Source organism: Macrobrachium nipponense, chromosome 45 (genome assembly GCF_015104395.2).
Source record: "Macrobrachium nipponense isolate FS-2020 chromosome 45, ASM1510439v2, whole genome shotgun sequence".
Classification (NCBI taxonomy): domain Eukaryota; kingdom Metazoa; phylum Arthropoda; class Malacostraca; order Decapoda; family Palaemonidae; genus Macrobrachium; species Macrobrachium nipponense.
In genome coordinates this window covers 11,735,155-11,753,552 of record NC_061105.1, presented here as the reverse complement: position 1 = coordinate 11,753,552, position 18,398 = coordinate 11,735,155, and the positions used below count along the sequence as shown (strand labels likewise).

Here is an 18,398-nt window from a genome sequence, read left to right as displayed (position 1 = left end):
GCACTGCCCATGTGTTTATGGCTTTTATCATATTTCCGGCGTTGAGTTTTTACTTTAGTATCGCCTTGAGTCACTGCATATATTCTTTCCTGATCGTGACCTTCATCTCTTGGTGTTTTATATCCCCTCCTTCCATTATTCCCAGGTATTTGTATCCAGTCTCATCTATGTGTTTGATGTTGTTCCCATCTGGTAGCTTTATCCCTTCAGTTCTTGTTACTTTGCCCTTTTGTATGTTGACTAAGACGCATTTTTTTATCCCAAACTCCATTCTGATGTCCCCAGATACAATCCTTACAGTCTGGATATATATATATATATATATATATATATATATATATATATATATATATATATATATATATATTTATTATTATTATTATTATTATTATTATTATTATTATTATTATTATAGTAGTAGTAGTGTAGTAGTATAGTAGTAGTAGTAGTAGTAGTAGTAGTAGTAGTATAAATGACAGTATGGCAAGATTTATGAAATGTTCCTTTAATTCTAAATGTAATCACAGTTATTATATTATTGTTATAATTATTATTATTATTATTATTGTTTATTAATGATTATTATTATTATTATTATATTATTATTGATTATTATTATTATTATTATTTGATTATTATTATTATTATTATTATTAACTTAAATAAATGACATATGGCAAGATTTATGAATTATTCCTTTAATTCTAAATGTAACACATTGTTATTATAATCATGTGTGTTATTATTATTATTATTATTATTATTATTATTATTATTATTATTATTATTATTATTATTATCATTATTATTATTTTACATTTATATATGTGTGTATATTCATACATGCATACATACATATCCATTATTCACATCAAGCTGGCAATTTTTCTTTTGTTTCCCGAGTATAAAAAAATTCTTTTGCACTTTGTACATAAGTAAGAATTTAATGAACCGAAGAAAGATTTGTTTAGTAAAGAAATAAATAAATAGATTTAAAAAAAAAGTCTTCACACCATATCCTCAGCTGCCCGTGCATCCTGCCAATATGATAAAAGGACGCGTCACTCCTTCGCAGGATTGGAGGAGCCGCTAGGGGTTTCAGGATACCCGTGACGGTGGTGATGTTGATGATAATCTCCTGCGGAAGAAGAATACGTGTGGCCCTTCGGCGAAGGATCAGGTGGAAGGAGCTGTTTTCCTTCCTTACTCCTGACTCTTTCAATTTTCTAGCCTGGGTCTGGGATGGCGTAGGATGGACGAGTAGGAAAATTGAAGGAGGAGAGAGAGAGAGAGAGAGAGAGAGAGAGAGAAATTATATATATATATCATTTCCGACTCGCATCGAACTCAGGTCCGATCCTGAGGTGACCCCAGAAAATGTATATATATATATATATATATATATATATATATATATATATATGTGTGTGTGTGTGTGTGTGTGTGTGTGTGTGTGTGTGTACGAAAGTTACTATAATCACACATACATACACACACACAATGTAGGCATAGTAGTACACATGATGAGAGAGAGAGAGAGAGAAATCGGGCAGGAATCCCCCCCCACCCCCCCCCCCCCCCCCCCCCGGTACAAACAGCCGAAAGCAAAAGGCTGCCATTGAAAAGCTCCCATTTTCGTTCATTCCCGGCGATTTGCTCGCTTATGAAAGCTGCAGCCTATATCGCGTTTTCTATGTTGCGCCTTTGTTTCCCTGAACCGTCGATTATTTTTCCCCGTAATGCTCCGGGGCTTTGTTCGAAATCTCGGCGCCTGGTGGCCATTTAGACCGACGCTCTCTCTCTCTCTCTCTCTCTCTCTCGTCTCTCTCTCTCTCTCTCCAAGATGTTTCTTCATCTCTCTCTCTCTCTCTTTGTCTGTCAGATGTACATCCTCTCTCTCTCTCTCTCTCTCTCTCTCTCGCTCTCTCTCTCTCCAAGATTGTTCATCTCTCTCTCTCTTTGTCTATCAGATTTGCACCTCCTCTCTCTCTCTCTCTCTCTCTCTCTCTCTCTCTCTCTCTCGATGTACTTCATCTCTCTCTCTCTCTCTCTCTCTCTCTCTCTCTCTCTTCTCTCTCTCTTAGTTCCGTCTCACGGGCCTGCGTCGGGCTAAAGTGGCTTCGTTTTGTGACATTAAACTTAAATGAAAGTAAATGTGACGTTGGATATATATACATGTATATATGTATATATATATATATATATATATATATATATAATATATATATAAATATATATATATATATATATAGCTGACGGTCGGACTATATGTATGAATGTATGCATGCATATATGTGTATGTTCGCTATAGACGGCAAAACTACTGGACCGAATTGAACCAAAGTTTGTCCATATATGTACATTCTTTTATAGGGGATGGTATTAGCCGGGTACCAACTTGATCCGAATATCCGGCCGTGCTAACAGCTTTGATATTAGTTGGAGAGAGAGAGAGAGAGAGAGAGAGAGAGAGAGAGAGAGAGAGAGAGAGAGAGAGAGAGCATTACCCTGAAAGAATTTTTCACGAGGATTCCATATATTATATATATATATATATATATATATATTATATATATATATATATATATATATATATATATATACCTTATACTTATTTAAACTTTAATAATAAACTCTATAAACTTTCTGTTACTTTAAAGGAATTCAGCAAGAACTTACAAAGGTCATGTCACTGTTGAATTCAATGCCTTTACAAAATAAAGAAATAAAAAAATACTTCGATTGTGATAATCACATGGAATCGCAGCTTAGTTTTTCCGTTTTTTAATTATTTTTTTCCCTTCATTCCCACTGTTTTCTTTCTTCTAATTCATTATTGAATGAATATGAATCTATCAGAGAGAAGCGTTACGTTAGAAGGCCAGTTGACTTGCTCATGAGAAACGCAGTTATTACCCTACGCCTCAATAGCTCGACGGGTGGTCTCGGGCCAGCCAAACCCTCAATCCACTAATTAATCTTTTCCCCTTTCTCTTATTCCTTCTCATTCTCTTTTTTTTTCTCTCTCTCTCTTCCTCCCCCTCAGCGTCTCTGAATAGCGACTGCCACACATCATAATTTTGATGGCTATAAATGGGCGGGGCAGAGAGGCGGGGGTGGGGTAGGGGGGCGGGTTGATCCCTGACGTGCAGTTGATGGCAAACAAACCTACTAGAAGTATTTAAGATGCCTCGCAGTCGTGTGGTTAGGAATAAAAGGCTTCCTTCAATCACCTCCCGCTGTGGAAAGGCTTAATCCTATCAAAGATTTTTGGTAGGAAGGAGGAGGGGGGAATCCCGTTTTCTATACAGCGAAGCGTCGAAGGAGAACAGGGGAGACTTCAATTTTTTTTATCACTTGTTTTCTCCCAGCAGTCGCGCATGCGTCGCTTTATCTGCTTCGCCTCTTTTTGTAATCATGGAGAGTTTATTATTGACTCCGCTCCCCCCCCTCTCAAAATTACAATGAGGTTCCCTGGTGGGTCTGCCCAACACTCTAATCGATCTGCTTCCAAGAAGTAGTCCCCTACTTTCGTTCTTTGATGTCATGGGACGCTGTGACGGTGGTGGTGAGAGAGTATGTGACATCTGATATTTCTCCTCTCTCTCTCTCTCTCTCTCTCTCTCTCTCTCATCATACATAGCATCCTTGTCTTAAATTGCTATTTTCTGTTTCGATTTTTGTAACTCTCTCTCTCTCTCTCTCTCTCTCTCTCTCTCTCTCTCTCTCTCCCAATAAAAAAATATTTTTAAAAAACTCCCCACCTTCACCTTCACCGGCCCTTTCAATAAATGAGAATTTTTTTATTTATTTTTTAAATTCTCTTCAAAAAACCAAACACCTCCCTTTCAGTAAATGGGAAAGTTTTTCTGATTATATCTAAAAACTCCTCCACCTTTTGTTTCAATAAATGAGGACTTTTTTTCTAATTTTTATTTTCGATTTTTTTTTTCAAGAAACCGAACGCCTTTCAATAAATGAGAATGTTTTTTTCAGAATAATATTAAAAAGTCCCCACCCCCCCACCCCCTACCTCCACCCTCCCTTTCAATAAATGAAAGTTTTTTTTTATTTATTTTTTTTTCAAGGAAACCAAATGCCCTCCCTTTCAATAAATGAGAATGTTTTTTTAAATATTATAAAGTCCCCACCTACCTCCACCCTCCTTTCAATAAATGAGAGAGTTTTTATTATTTTTATTTTTGTTTTCTCTAAGAGACCAAACGCCCCTCGTAGCACTGATGGGGTCGGTTGATGGAGAAAGTCCCTTATTATCATCATCTTCCTCCCCCCTCCCCCTGCTGTTCCTTCTTCATTAAATATTCTTTGTCCCCCGTTAATCCATGGCGTATTATTCACGAGTGACATTCAAATGAGGTTCAGCTGAATGGCGGTAATCCGGGACTCGTCGCCTGAAATCCCCTCCCCCCCTCCCACCCTCCGCCCCCCGAAGGCCTTATGTGTTCCAATGTGGGAATTTACTTTTGAAGGGTTCCACGTGTTGGGAAGGCGACTCTTGTTCCGTTTTTTTTTTATTGTTAGGTTTTAATGTCGTAATTAATTTTTTTATTTTGTTTTTCATCTCATATCTTGTTTATTTTGAAGTCATTAATATTTTTTTTCATTTATATCTTGTTCATTTTGATTTTTTATATATATTTGATTATCATTTTCACCATCCTTTCATAATTTATGTTTTTTATATATTTTTTTTTAATTTTTTATTTAATTTTCACCTCAACTCTCCATAATTTTGCCAATTTTTGCAATCCATTTATTCATTTTTTTGTCGTCTTTCCTCTTCATAACTTTGGTCCTTTTTGTAAATGTCAAGTTTTTTTTATTATTTAATTTTTTTTCATTTTCCCCTTTATAATTTTGGTCCTATCTGGCACATATTCAGTTGATAATTTAATGACTTTTCATCTTCCCTCTTCATAAGTTTTGCCTTATTTTTTACCTATGTCAATTTCTGAAATCTACGTACGAGAAACTTTGATTTGATTTGATGATCTCTCTCTCTCTCTCTCTCTCTCTCTCTCTCTCTCTCTCTGCTTACTCAAACACCCAATCAATCTCTCTCTCTCTCTCTCTCTCTCTCTCTCTCTCTCTCTCTCTCTCTCTCTCTCTCTCATGCTTACTCAAACACCTACACACAAGCATTCTTTCATCAGATCTTCATCCAGTCATTGAAAAGCCATCAACATTATTCATCAACGCCTGAGTGAGAATTTTTAATGGCTTTCGGCAGCGTTATTAACACCCATCCGGTGAAGGTCACTGCCTGGGCTCTCTCTCTCTCTCTCTCTCTCTCTCTCTCTCTCTCTCTCTCTCTCTCTCTCTCTCTCTTCACTGATAAATCTACTCGATTCCTTATGGATGTTATTCGCGTTTATCTGTTTTTTTTTTCTTTTATTTATTAACGTTCGAGATTTGGGATGTTTTTCTTTTTTTCATACTGATCATTGCTTTGTTTTATTTTGCCTCTATGTCTGTCTGTATTTGCTGTATTGATTCCTTCGTTACTTGTTTTCACATTGAATTTTTTTCACCTCGACACATACACACAATCAAACACACCCAAACATATATCTATATCTATATCTAATATATATATATATATATATATATATATATATATATATATATTATATGTGTGTGTGTGTGTGTGTGTGTGTGTGTGTGTGTGTCTGTGTGTGTACAGATATACATACATACATACACTTATTTCATCTAGAACTCGCACATTAAGCAGGACACAATCAGCGCTTTGTAGCCTGTGATACGAGTACTTCACAAGCACACGAGCAAATACCCAGTAATTCGGAGGTAAGGCCCTTCTTACTACGGCTTCCGGAACTATTGTAATCCGGGACGAACGTAATATGGAATTAGTGCTTCTGGAACATTGTTGTATTGTGCTATTGAATTACGAAGCGGTCGCAAACTGGACCTGACGTAAATTGACACCACATAAAACTATCTGAAACTACCGCAATATGCATAATGTTGCTATGTGGAATTGTCGTATTTTAGAACTGTTGCATTCTGGCACTATTGCAATATAGCACTGTTGCATTCTGCGTAACCGCATTCAGGATCTACCGTAGTATGAAACTATCGCAATCTGGCGTTATCATGTCTCTATATTTATTGCAGTTTGGCATTATTAGAATCTGATAATATTCTATTCTATAATTATTGCATTCTGGCGCTATTGCAATCTGGCACTGTTGCATTCCACAAGAACTGTAATAGGAATCTATTGCAATCAGGCACTATTGCATTCTATCATGATTTCATTTTGGCACTGTTCCAGTATGGCCCTATAATGCATTCTACGAGAATCGTATTCTATGATGATTGCATTCTACGAGAAGCTATTATATAATGAGGCATTTGGCACTATTCCAATATGGCCCTATAAAGCATTCTACGAGAAGCGTAATCTATAATGGTTGCATTTTGGCACTAGTCCAGTATGGCCTTAATGCATTGTACGGGAATCGTATTCTATAATGACTGCATTCTGGCACTATTCCAACATGGCCCTATAATGCACTCGGCAAGAAGTGTATTCTGTAATTATTGCATTTTAACACTATTCCAATATGGCACTAATGCATTCTACGAGAACCATATTCTACGTATAATGATTGCATTCTGGCACTATTCCAATATGGTCTTAATGCATTCTACGAGAATCGTATTCTATAATTATTACATTCAGGCACTATTCCAATATGGTCTTAATGCGTTCTACGAGAAGCGTATTCTATAATGATTGCATTTTGGCACTATTCCAATATGGCCCTATAAAGCATTCTACGAGAAGCGTAATCTATAATGGTTGCATTTTGGCACTATTCCCATATGGCCCTATAATGCATTCTACGAGAACCGTATTCCATAATGATTGCATTCTGGCACTATTCCAACATGGCCCTATAATGCATTCCACGAGAAGCGTATTCCATAATGGTTGCATTCAGGCAATGTTGCATTCTGCAAGACCGGCATTCGGGACCTACCCCAGTAGGAGACCACCGTGATCGGGCACTATCGTAATCTGGCCGTTGCACCAGGCTTTCATTGCATTTGTATGAATTTATCGCAATGCCAGCCAGATATGCAGTTGTTGCAAAAATCGCGCGAGCATGTTGAGTGCTTTGTACATAAGCCGATCTGACAGGAATAATCAACTTTGCTATTTGAACTCGACGGGAAAATTTTCCGAAAACCGACGCGAGAGTTATCATTTATTATCATTAAATATTTGATGTTGATCGGAGGGGAAAGATTTTGTGGGTGAATTTGGTGTTTCAATTCTGTTCTTGTTATAGACACTTTCTTACAGGTGAACAATTTGCAAAATATTGTTGTTAGCTTACGATACCTTCTTCTGTCACCTTCGGTGTCTTTGTGATGTGGTATTCAGTCTGGTGAACATCTCTTTATGTGATTATGTTCTAACCTTGATCGCTTTCAGGGTCCGCTATATACTTCCATGGGGCCTCTCTAATCCGTTGCCTTCTTCCAATCTGGGGTATTTCAGTATCCCTTCTCTTGGGGTCCTTAAGCTGTGATGCGCTGTTCGATCTTGGGGAGAGATGTAATAAGCCTGACTCCTCTAGAAATTTGAACTTGGGGGAAAGGTGTAATAAGCCTGACTCTTTCAGAAGTTATCACTATAATTTGTCGCAGTTGCTGGCTACCGAATGTGAAGTTACAAGCAGTTGTGGATAGTGAACTGGTAAATACCCCATCTCGACATAATAGCAGTAGTAGTAATAGGCTAAACGCGCTCATAAAAAGCTTCACTATAAATGTAGTTATTAATTTATAGTGATACCTGCCACAACCTATGGTATTCTACCGTCAAAACTAGTAAATTTGCAGGTATCTCAACACATGATTGCCATACCACCGTCATTTTACACCTCTCTCTCTCTCTCTCTCTCTCTCTCTCTCTCTCTCTCTCTCTCTCTCTCTCTCTCTTATTGCAACCGCCCACGCCCGCCCTCGCTACCCCGCCCCCCGCACCCAGCCTAACACAACAAGCCCACCTAACAAGTTGCCGAAATTACAATCCACAATTTGGTATTTCTTCGGCATCTGTAGGAATGCTGTGTGGAAATCAGTGAATATGAAGTGAAGCTGATTGGCCGTGATCGCGTTGAGATTCGGCAGCTGATTGGCTGATTCAATCCGGAGAGGGATTTTTTGATTGGATGACGAGTTTTTTGCGGCTCCTCCTCCTCTTCTTCGCCCAGTTGCGAAAAGTGATTTCTTTTACTCGTGGCTTATTTGGTAAGGGTCCGGCAGTTAACCAGAAAACAAGAAATATGAGCAGTGTTACACACGAGGGGAAAAAATAAAATATTGACAAAAATGACAGATGAGGATTCCATTGTGGCGTAGTTCGACTTGCTGTTCATGCAGTAGTTGCATGCTTCTCTCTCTCTCTCTCTCTCTCTCTCTCTCTCTCTCTCTCTCTCTCTCCCGTTTTCTTTCAGTGTTCCTGTTTTATTTTCGTACATACACACACACACACACACGACACACACACACATATATATATATATATATATATATATATATATATATATATATATATATATATATATATATGATATGTATATATATCATATATATATATATATATATATATATATATATATATATATATCTATTATATATATATAATATAGATAGTATATTACTATATACATATATATATATATATATATATTATATATATATATACTATATATATATATAGATACATAGTGTGTGTATGTGTGTGTGTATCATCTAGTTCATCTGTAAGAAGGTAAACTGCTAAAGTTGGGAACGAAAACAACACACCTTTTGAATTTTTAAATTTCGAAAAAAAAAAAAAAAAAACAAAAAAAAAAAGGGGAAAGAGGCTGGAGGACGAAAATGATGTAGTCTTTGCCCTCCGGAGACAAAAAATGACAAAAATGGGAGGGATGTGTCAGTAAGCTTATGAAATGGGAGCGCCCAGATAACTAGGAGGAGAGAGAAGAGAGAGAGAGAGAGAGAGAGAGAGAGAGAGAGAGAGTTGGTTAAGCCATGTGATGACGTTCAATTTTCATATTTTTTTTCCGTAGTAGTGCTTCTTTAGGAAAGTTTACACAAACACATACACACACACATATATATATTTATATACATTATATATATATATATATATATATATATATATATATATATTTATATATACATAACATATAGTCACGAAAAGTAAAAATCATGGATGTAAAAAGACGTCCAATTTGTATATTTTTCTTATGCTGTTTAGTCAACGAAGTTTTTTTCCGGAATAATGTAAAAAAAATTGAGACATTTTTTTCTTTTTTTTTTTTTTTGTCTTTCGCTTTCTTCTCCTTCATTTTGTAAGGTGGAATACAACACACACACACACACATATATATAAATATATATATATATATATATATATATATATATATATATATATATATATATATATATAACTTCACACACAGCCAGAGATGTAACAAGAGAGTACAAAACCAAAATGTGTATTTAACTACTGTTTGGGTGTGCGTTCGTGTTCGCGCGTGTGTGTGTTTCCGTGGAGAGAGAGAGAGAGAGAGAGAGAGAGAGAGGATGAACGACACTGGAACGCCCCCAGTTTTCACACTTTTTTTTCTTTTTCGCGAGGCGAAGGAGCGCCCGTGCGTGTGTTTAGGGAAAATATTCTATTCACCGCGATAATCATTTCTTGAGTGGGCATGTTTATGCACCTTCCCCCCGGGTGGGGGTGGGGGCGGGCGGGGGCGGGGGCAGTTTAGGGGGGTGGTTTAGTCTAGGCGAAGTATAACCTGACTCGTTTCCTCTCGCGTAGAAGCGACGGCCATGTTGGCGATTATGGCGAGGGCATAACTTTCGTCGGGCCCCTAATAAGAGAGACGTATCTTTATAAACCTCCAGGGGAAGGGGCTCTCTAGTTATATTGGGTCTTTGGCGAGCCGCCTTCCCTTTCTCTTCTCTGTCTGTCTGTCTGTCTGTCTGTCTGCCTGTCTGTCTATCTATCTGCGGTTCATTATGTGTCCATTTGTCCAGTCCCCGTCACCCACCCAGACTGGCCTGCAATTATGTAATGAACTCTTACAATGGAGTTGACTTGCTTAACCCGCTGAAATAGTTCCTCGTTGGACGAGTGCTTTCCATGTCGTTTGACTCTTCGTCTTGCATTGAGATTTTAGTGAAGAATGCACCAAAAATTATGATGTTTTTGCACTCGCTGTGTTACATGTATGAATAGAACCCAAGTATTTTTATTTATTCATTTTTTTATTCATCTTTTTTATCGGCTCCTGAATTATGGTTGGCGGACACGAACACCATTCAATACAATTCACTGTTGCATTTATTGAAATTTCCGGGAGACACTCTTTGATGACTGAACCGCTTACATTGCTTCGTCGTCTTTAGAGTGAATTTATGAGGTATCGAGAATCAATATTATTGCTTTATTTCTTATGAATCGAAGATTAAGAATTGTCTTACCTCAAGTGCCTTTGAGAAGGGGCGAGAAAATCCGGTATTTCTTACGAAGCCTGATCTGATTAAGCAGTAATTCTTGAAAGTGAGTCATAGAGTTTCTCTGTATTTTATACAATACTATTACAGACAGAGAGTCTTACAGATAGGCAATAGACAGACGGAGGGAGTGAAAGTGTTTTTTTTTCTATAAATAAGTAACGTTTATATATAATATATATATATGTGTGTGTGTATATATATATATATATATATATATCATATATATATACATACATACATACATACATACACACACACAATTATATAGAGTATATAAAATGAGAAATCCTATTCCCTAATAATTAAAGAATTGAGATACCTATCTTGATACTTCCTTTACTTATTTATTTCTTTATTTGAGTAACGTTTGTATATATACGTATGATATATATCTATATATATATATATATATGATATATATATATATTTATGTAATGTATGTATGTATTTATATATACATACATACATTAGACACACAATATTGTATAGAGTACAACTAAAATGAGAAATCCTATTTCCTGATTATCAAACAATTCAGTTACTTATCTTGATACTTCTTTTAATAATTTCTTTTATTCCATTTCTTCCTCCCAGAGCGTCCTCCGAGAACTGTCGAGCATGATGTGGGCGGCCACGAACGGGCGGGCGTCGATCCGCGAGGTGACCGTCTCCTTGCCCCGAACTTGGAAGATCAACTCCCTGACCTGCTCGCTTCTGATACCCCTCCTGGCGACCACCTCGCCCACCGACGCCCACATCCTGGTCACCTCGCCCCACCCAGCCTTCGGGTCGCGCCCGTGGACGCAGCAGAGCCAGGGCTGCGGCCGCCAGGGGGACTTCATCCAGGTGGGCGGAGACCTCCTGTGGACGTCCTCGAACGACTCCTACACCCACGCCGCCCGTCTCCTCCTGATCGAGTGGGCGAAGTTCCGATGGGGCGTGTTCGACGAGAGGGGCCACGTCAACGACCCCCTGTACCCGCCCACCTACAGGGACCCCAACACCTACCAGTTCTCGGCGACGGCTTGCGCCGACGGGGCGGTCAAGGGAGCGGCTTGCGATCCGGTCCAGCCGGGCTGCGCCTTCTCGCCCGACCCCTACACCAATTCCCACCTGGAATCGTCGCTGCTGGCGTTGTCGGAATTGCCCTCTGTGAGTTGGAATATTTTTTTCATCTTTTTTTTTTATCTACTTTGACCTCCTTTGACGGGGCTGAGTTGCTTTTTTTTTCCTTTTTTCATTCTAGCTTTGAGTTAGATTTTGCAATGCTTCATTTAACTGTCCTCAAATTGTTTGATTTTCCGACTGATTTATTTTGCCATTTAGTTACGGGTTATTACTAACTGATTTTACGATGTTATGCAATTCACTTTCATCATCCATTGACGTGATTTATTTGGTCCGGTTTTTTTTTTTATTCTAACTATAATTTATGTTCTACAAGGCTTCAAATTGATTTACAAACGAGTAGCTTTACTTTGATTTCGTTTATTTATAAGTGCGATTCAGTTACACCTTAATGCCAATTTAACTTTGATTTGACTTAATCATCTAAAATGTTTCATACATTAGTTGGTTCTAATTCCACCCAATTTTTTTTAAACGAGGGCATCTGCGTAAATAGTTGTATTAATGATTGATACTCACTATTTTTCATTTATTATAAGTCTCTTGCATTTTTACTCCTGATTTGTCGAGCAGATTGCGTCATTGATCGGTGACATATTACTGTAGTACTTCCCTCGACGGGACTTTGTTATCAGAAACATGTTTTATCATTCGTTCTTGATTTTTCTTTGATGTCATTATTCCTCTGATGAGCTGTTTATTTCACTGGTCATCAAAGTCACCCAATTTCACGTTTAATGACTCATTGACTCGACGGTTATGAATCGGCTGATGTTTAGATTAAAGTGTCCTTGACTTTTCAATCATCATTTACCTGACAAATCAAGGTCAATTATTTTATATTGCGTTTTCCTTGACACTTTTTTTATTTCAGATGCTAAAGGTGATGATAATTTCTCTAATTTTATACAAATGATTCGAGTTCATTTATTCAGCTCTTTGTCCAGAATGAACGCCATCCCCATGAATTTACAAAATGAAAAAGAACGCACCAGGTACTCTAAATATTTCCTTAGCTTTTGATTTTAGAGTAACTAACATAGAATTTAGAATTCTTTGCATTAGGGAAAATGATTATCTATGCTATTCGTTTATATTGAAAAATGGCAATGATTTTTTTTAATTATCTAATTAAATACTTAAGTGGTGGATGTAAAAACAGTTAACTTAAATATGCACCTTTTTTGATTCGCCGCGTAAATATGAGGTCTCTTTCTGTTTACTTCGGGCCGGGGCCAGTCACGGCTAGGCTATCAGCTTGACGACCATCGTATTATAGCTCCCACACCTTTCTTAAGAAATGATTTACAAAAACCCAGCTCTTGAATTCCAAAGCAAGTCAGAAGAAGAAGAAGAAGAAGAAGAGTTCTTTCGGCCTCCATTAGGAGAGAGTCTACCAGACTCCTTTCTGCGAAGTCCTTCCTCAAAGTAACGAATGGAGTTGTGTGCACTTAAAAAGTTTTCGACCAAGTGACTAGGTTTTCAGGTTTCATTGCCCGTCAGTGGGCTGAAATACTCGCTGGTGACGGTCCTAAGTGGCATGTCACGTAGTTGATATGCTGCTGAGAAGTTGTGTGTGTGTGTGAGTTTTTTTTTTTTTTTCTTTGTGAGGGGAGTGTTAAGTAAATTTTTCTGGTTCGATTGAAAAGGTAATTTATTTTCTCTGATCTTTTTTATTTTACAGTAGATTTCTCTTTTTCTCGCTTTCAGACGATCTTGCATTCTTATGATAAATAGATACAAATATATATATATATATATATATATATATATATATATATATATATATATATATATATATATATTCTTATAAAACCACTATGCTTTCCTTTTCAGCTCATGAAGCATTATTGATCTCTCTCTCTCTCTCTCTCTCTCTCTCTCTCTCTCTCTCTCTCTCTCTCTCTCTCTCTCAACTAAACAGTGCGCATACTACTTTTTTACGATTTCATGGACAAAGGTTTTTACTTTTCATAGCAGTTTTTTTACCTCTCTCTCTCTCTCTCTCTCTCTCTCTCTCTCTCTCTCTCTCCTTCGAGAGAGTGATGTCTCCTGTACTTTTATGGTCAGATTAACTGATGGCTAACGGTCACCATTTTGTTAACCTCCCACCAACACACACATTTTCGATTTCTTTTTGCGTGAGAGTAAATGTTGAAATGCCTTCACTCTCGAGAGTGAAATTCATTGGCACCTTTGTTTCGTTCCCGACAGGTTTTATCGGTCGGTTTTCGAGCCGAAACGAAAACAGCAAAAACCGATGCCGACTTTTATTTTTATTTCTTTTTTTTTTTTTTTACTCCGATAATTCCCAGTTTTTTTTTTTTTTTCTAATTCGTAGGGTTTTTCCATTTGTTTCTCCGACCTGGGATGTGCTTGGTTGGTTTTCATGATTATTTTTAATTCTTATGGAAAATTGTATACGTTAATGCATTCAATTCAGGCTCTAATTCACTTCAAGGTCTAATAAAAAAAAATTATACTTTTATACTTTCACTTCAGGCTTCAATAAAAAATTGTATACTTTTATACTCTCGCATCGGGTTCTAATGACTTCATCTCCTAATATTCTGGATGTGTCGTTTATTTAGGTTTTTTGTTGCTGTTATTTTCCAACATTCATCACAGAATTCGACTGCTCTGTCCCGCTCATTTATTCGTATTCAGAATATTGGTAAAATATAAGTATATTTGCTTTGTCCAGACTTGGTCAATATTCAACAAAAACCTTGAAAGTTTTGACCAAAATCTCCTGTCAAAAATATAGAGATTACATGAGTGTGTTTGAGCTAGTCCGTACTTGGCAGATATTTGTGTTAAAGTACCATTTTTTCCATTGCACGAACAGTGCATGCCTAAGATGCTAATGAGTACGGAAAAGTTAACGCCTCGCGTACTGCTCCAGATATGTTCCGTGCAGCAAAAAAAAAAAAAAAATTGTCAGTACAAATATTTTTTTTAAGAAACCGATTGTAAGTCAAATGGTGACATAGAGAACCCATCGTTGGTAAACGCTGACCTCATTCCGAAGCATTTGGCGAGAACATATACGCAAAACGCCGTTGGCGTTAGAGCTTCTCCTTCCTGTTAATGTCATGAGGGTGCGAACGTCAGGCGTCAGAACGCCGCACGACGCCCTTCGGTAATTTCAATCTTTCGGATCATCCAGGGGGCGGGGGCTGGTGGGGGTGGGGGGTGGTGGTGGGTTGGGTACAGAAACGCGGAACGGCGTCCTTAGCAGGGTACGAAATGGATCGTTTCCACACAATCCTTTTTTTTTTTTTTTTTGCATATATTTTATTTTGAACCCCCATTGCTGCTGCTGCTGCTGCTACCAAACACCCCTCCTCCCCCCGCCCCCGCCCCACAGGGGTCCATCAAAGCTGAATGAGGCCCTTTTGATATTGGTTCCACGGAAACGATTTGGAAATCACTGGAATGAATTACGTCGAGTATGATTACTGTCATTAATTCGAATTGCTTCCAATCCACGTCGCCAAACCCGCCCCCCCCCCCCCTAACCAACCAACCCCCCCCATCCTACGCTTCTCTCCTCCTCCTCCTCCTCCTTCTCCTCCTCCTCCTCTCCTCCTCCACCTCCTCCTCCTCCTCCTCCTCCTCCTCCTCCTCCCTGTTTCCCTTCTCCCACCTCCCCGCCCCCCCCAACCCCCCCCCCCCCCCCCCCCCCCCCCCCCCCCCCCCCCCCCCCCCCCCCCCCCCCCTCCCCCCCCCCCTCCCCCCAAAAAAACCCCCCCCCCCCCCCCCCCCCCCCCCCCCTCTTCTAATTCCACACCTGTTGCCTGTACCATTGATTAGGATTTTAGTCAGATGAAGCTGGATCGTGTAATTAGTCGTTGACAGCGTTCGTCCCCCTTACTGTGTCCTATTTTGACACTTTTTTCTTTCTTTTTAATTGATGCTAGTCTTTACGCATGTAACTACCCTGCTAAATATACTATATATATATATATATATATATATATAATATATATATATATATATATATATATATATATATATATGTATATATATGCTTAAACAATCACAGTAGATGCACGTGACTTCATGATAAGCGAATCCCACAGGAAAATGATAGTCAGAAATCCAAGCGCTTTCGTCTTTACTCGACATTGTCTGAGTAAAGACGAAAGCGCTTGGATTTCTGACTATCATTTTCCTGTGGTATTCGCTATATATATATATATATATATATATATATATATATATATATATATATATATAAAATATAAGTTCAGTAAACAGTAAAGTTCCTTTGGAACATGTATGATCAACATCACTCAATAATAATAATATGTCGGTCAACGCTGAAACCCATATCCATTTCGTAAGATAATCAGTACACAACAATTCTTTATTATAAGATCTAAATATCTTTACATCAGCTTTCATAGATCAGAATAGATATTTGCAATGTTCAAACGACTGTATTGAAAGGACTCGCCTACAGAGTAAAACATTCTATTCAAAAACATTACTCTTTATACAGCAGTCAACAAAAGTGCTCTAAGTCACCATACTCACATACAATATAATTCATCATGCTCATGTATAATCAGGAAACAATGCCCCATAATAGAGCACTATGCAAATACACTACCCTTATACAGTAGTCTACAAAAATGTTCTAGAAAAAGTACATAAATATCCTATATACCAGTCACCATACAATACATCAGTCACTTATATAGACACACAGTATACTTCATCATACCCATGCATAATTAAAAAACAATGCCCCATAAAAGAGAAGTACATAAATATCCTATTCACCAGTCACCATACACACACACACACACACGCACACAGTATACTTCATCATACACATGCATAATCAGGAAACAGTGCCCCATAAAGGAGCACTCAAATTCATAATACAAAAATCAGCACACTTGACATTCCATGACACTCATACACACACACAGTATACTTCATCATACCCATGCATAATCAGAAAACAGTGCACCATACAAGAGCACTCAAATTCATTATACAAAAATCAGCACACTTGACAGCTCATGACAGTCCTTCATTACTACTCAGTGTAATGACTCCAAAATTAGTGAACTCATCTACATTACCAATGTAATTATCGAACATCCATTATGGAAATTAATTTTTAAATGCCCGAATTATCGTGTCTTGAGTTCGATGACTCGCGAACTTGTGATGGACGGCATAATAGTGCTGTCAGTGCACCTCACGTGCTGCACTGTAGGCTATTACCGAAAGGTGATTGGAGCGTTCCTTAGGATCCCAACTGCATCCACCATTTAGCCTTTTACTTTACCTCTATTTCTACTTCCTTTTTTTCAAGTCTTGCTTACTTAGTTTACATGTTGGGTTTTCTTCCAGTTCCACCTTTGAATAATAATAATATAAATAATAATAATAATAATAATAATAATCAATAATAATAAAATAATAATAATAATAATAATAATAATAATTTAACTGAAAGATTTATCATAATCTAATTTAAGACTTTAATGTAGTATCGATTACTGTTATATTAATAATAATAATAATAATAATAATAATAATAATAATAATAATAATTTCCGTGAAAGATACTTTTTCTGTTTATCTAAACTGACGGCTCCTGTTATAATAATAATAATAATAATAATAATAATAATAATAATAATAATAATAATAATAATAATAATAATCATAATAATAATAATAATAATTAATTCCATGAAATATATTTTTTTTCATTTATGTAAAACGACGACTCCTGTCATATAATAATAATAATAAGAATAATAATAATGATATAATAATAATAATAATTAATTCCATGAAAGATATTTTATTCATTTATATAAATAATAATAATAACAATAATCATAATAATGCGCCTATCCCATCGGAAAGTACATCATTATACATGAACTGGCGCGCAGTCGCGCCGTGATATAATGCCCCCCCTTCCCCCCCCCCCCCTCCCCCCCCCCCCCCCCCCCCCCCCCCCCCCCAAACCTCCTCCGGCCATTAATTTGAAGCTGTCTGCCGGCGCAAATCCTAAACGAGGCAGAATGTTATGATACTGTAGTTTCCCCGATTGGTATACGATCCCACCCGGTCATTAAGTATGCTAATAATTCTGATTAGCTGTAATTTTCCTCTGGGATTGGATTGCACAAAATTTTCATACTAATTAGGGAATTCGCCTCTGCACTCTCGCGGCAGGCTGGTCGGTGCAAGAGTGCAAGATCGGCTTGTTTGCAATTTGCTATTTTTTTTAATCACCATAAATATGTCAGTAGCTTTGGAGGCGGACGCGGAATGGGAGCGACGTTAATTGATTGATTGATTTGTTGATTGTGCCTCCCACCCCTACCCCCCCCCCCCCCCTTTATTTTTCTCTGTCTTTTTTCCTTCTTCGTTGTATTTTTTTTTTTTTTTAATCGTGGCCCCTTTTTTTTTCTCTCTCTTTCTTCTTCCTTTTATTGTTTGTGTTAATTTTCCCCATTTTTTCCTTTCGTTTCTGTCCTTGTTGTTGTTGTTGTTGTTTTGTTTTGTTTTGTTTTTTGTTTTTAATTGTGCCCCCCTTTTCTCTCTCTCTGTCTCTCTCTAGGTTCCTTCCTTCCTTGTACTTATGAGTGCAAGGAATAAGAACACCATTAGTTCATTGATTTATTTGTTTATTATGC

General features: G+C 37.5%; 1 protein-coding gene across 1 annotated transcript in view; it reads left to right on the top strand.

The window, feature by feature from the left end:
- Positions 1–18,398, top strand: part of LOC135214379 (calcium-activated chloride channel regulator 1-like) — a 457,588-nt gene that overhangs the window by 409,655 nt on the left and 29,535 nt on the right. Inside the window, exon 2 of the mRNA XM_064248618.1 lies at positions 11,188–11,745. Coding sequence (XP_064104688.1) covers positions 11,188–11,745 — 558 coding nt within the window. The remainder of the gene's footprint in view (positions 1–11,187; positions 11,746–18,398) is intronic.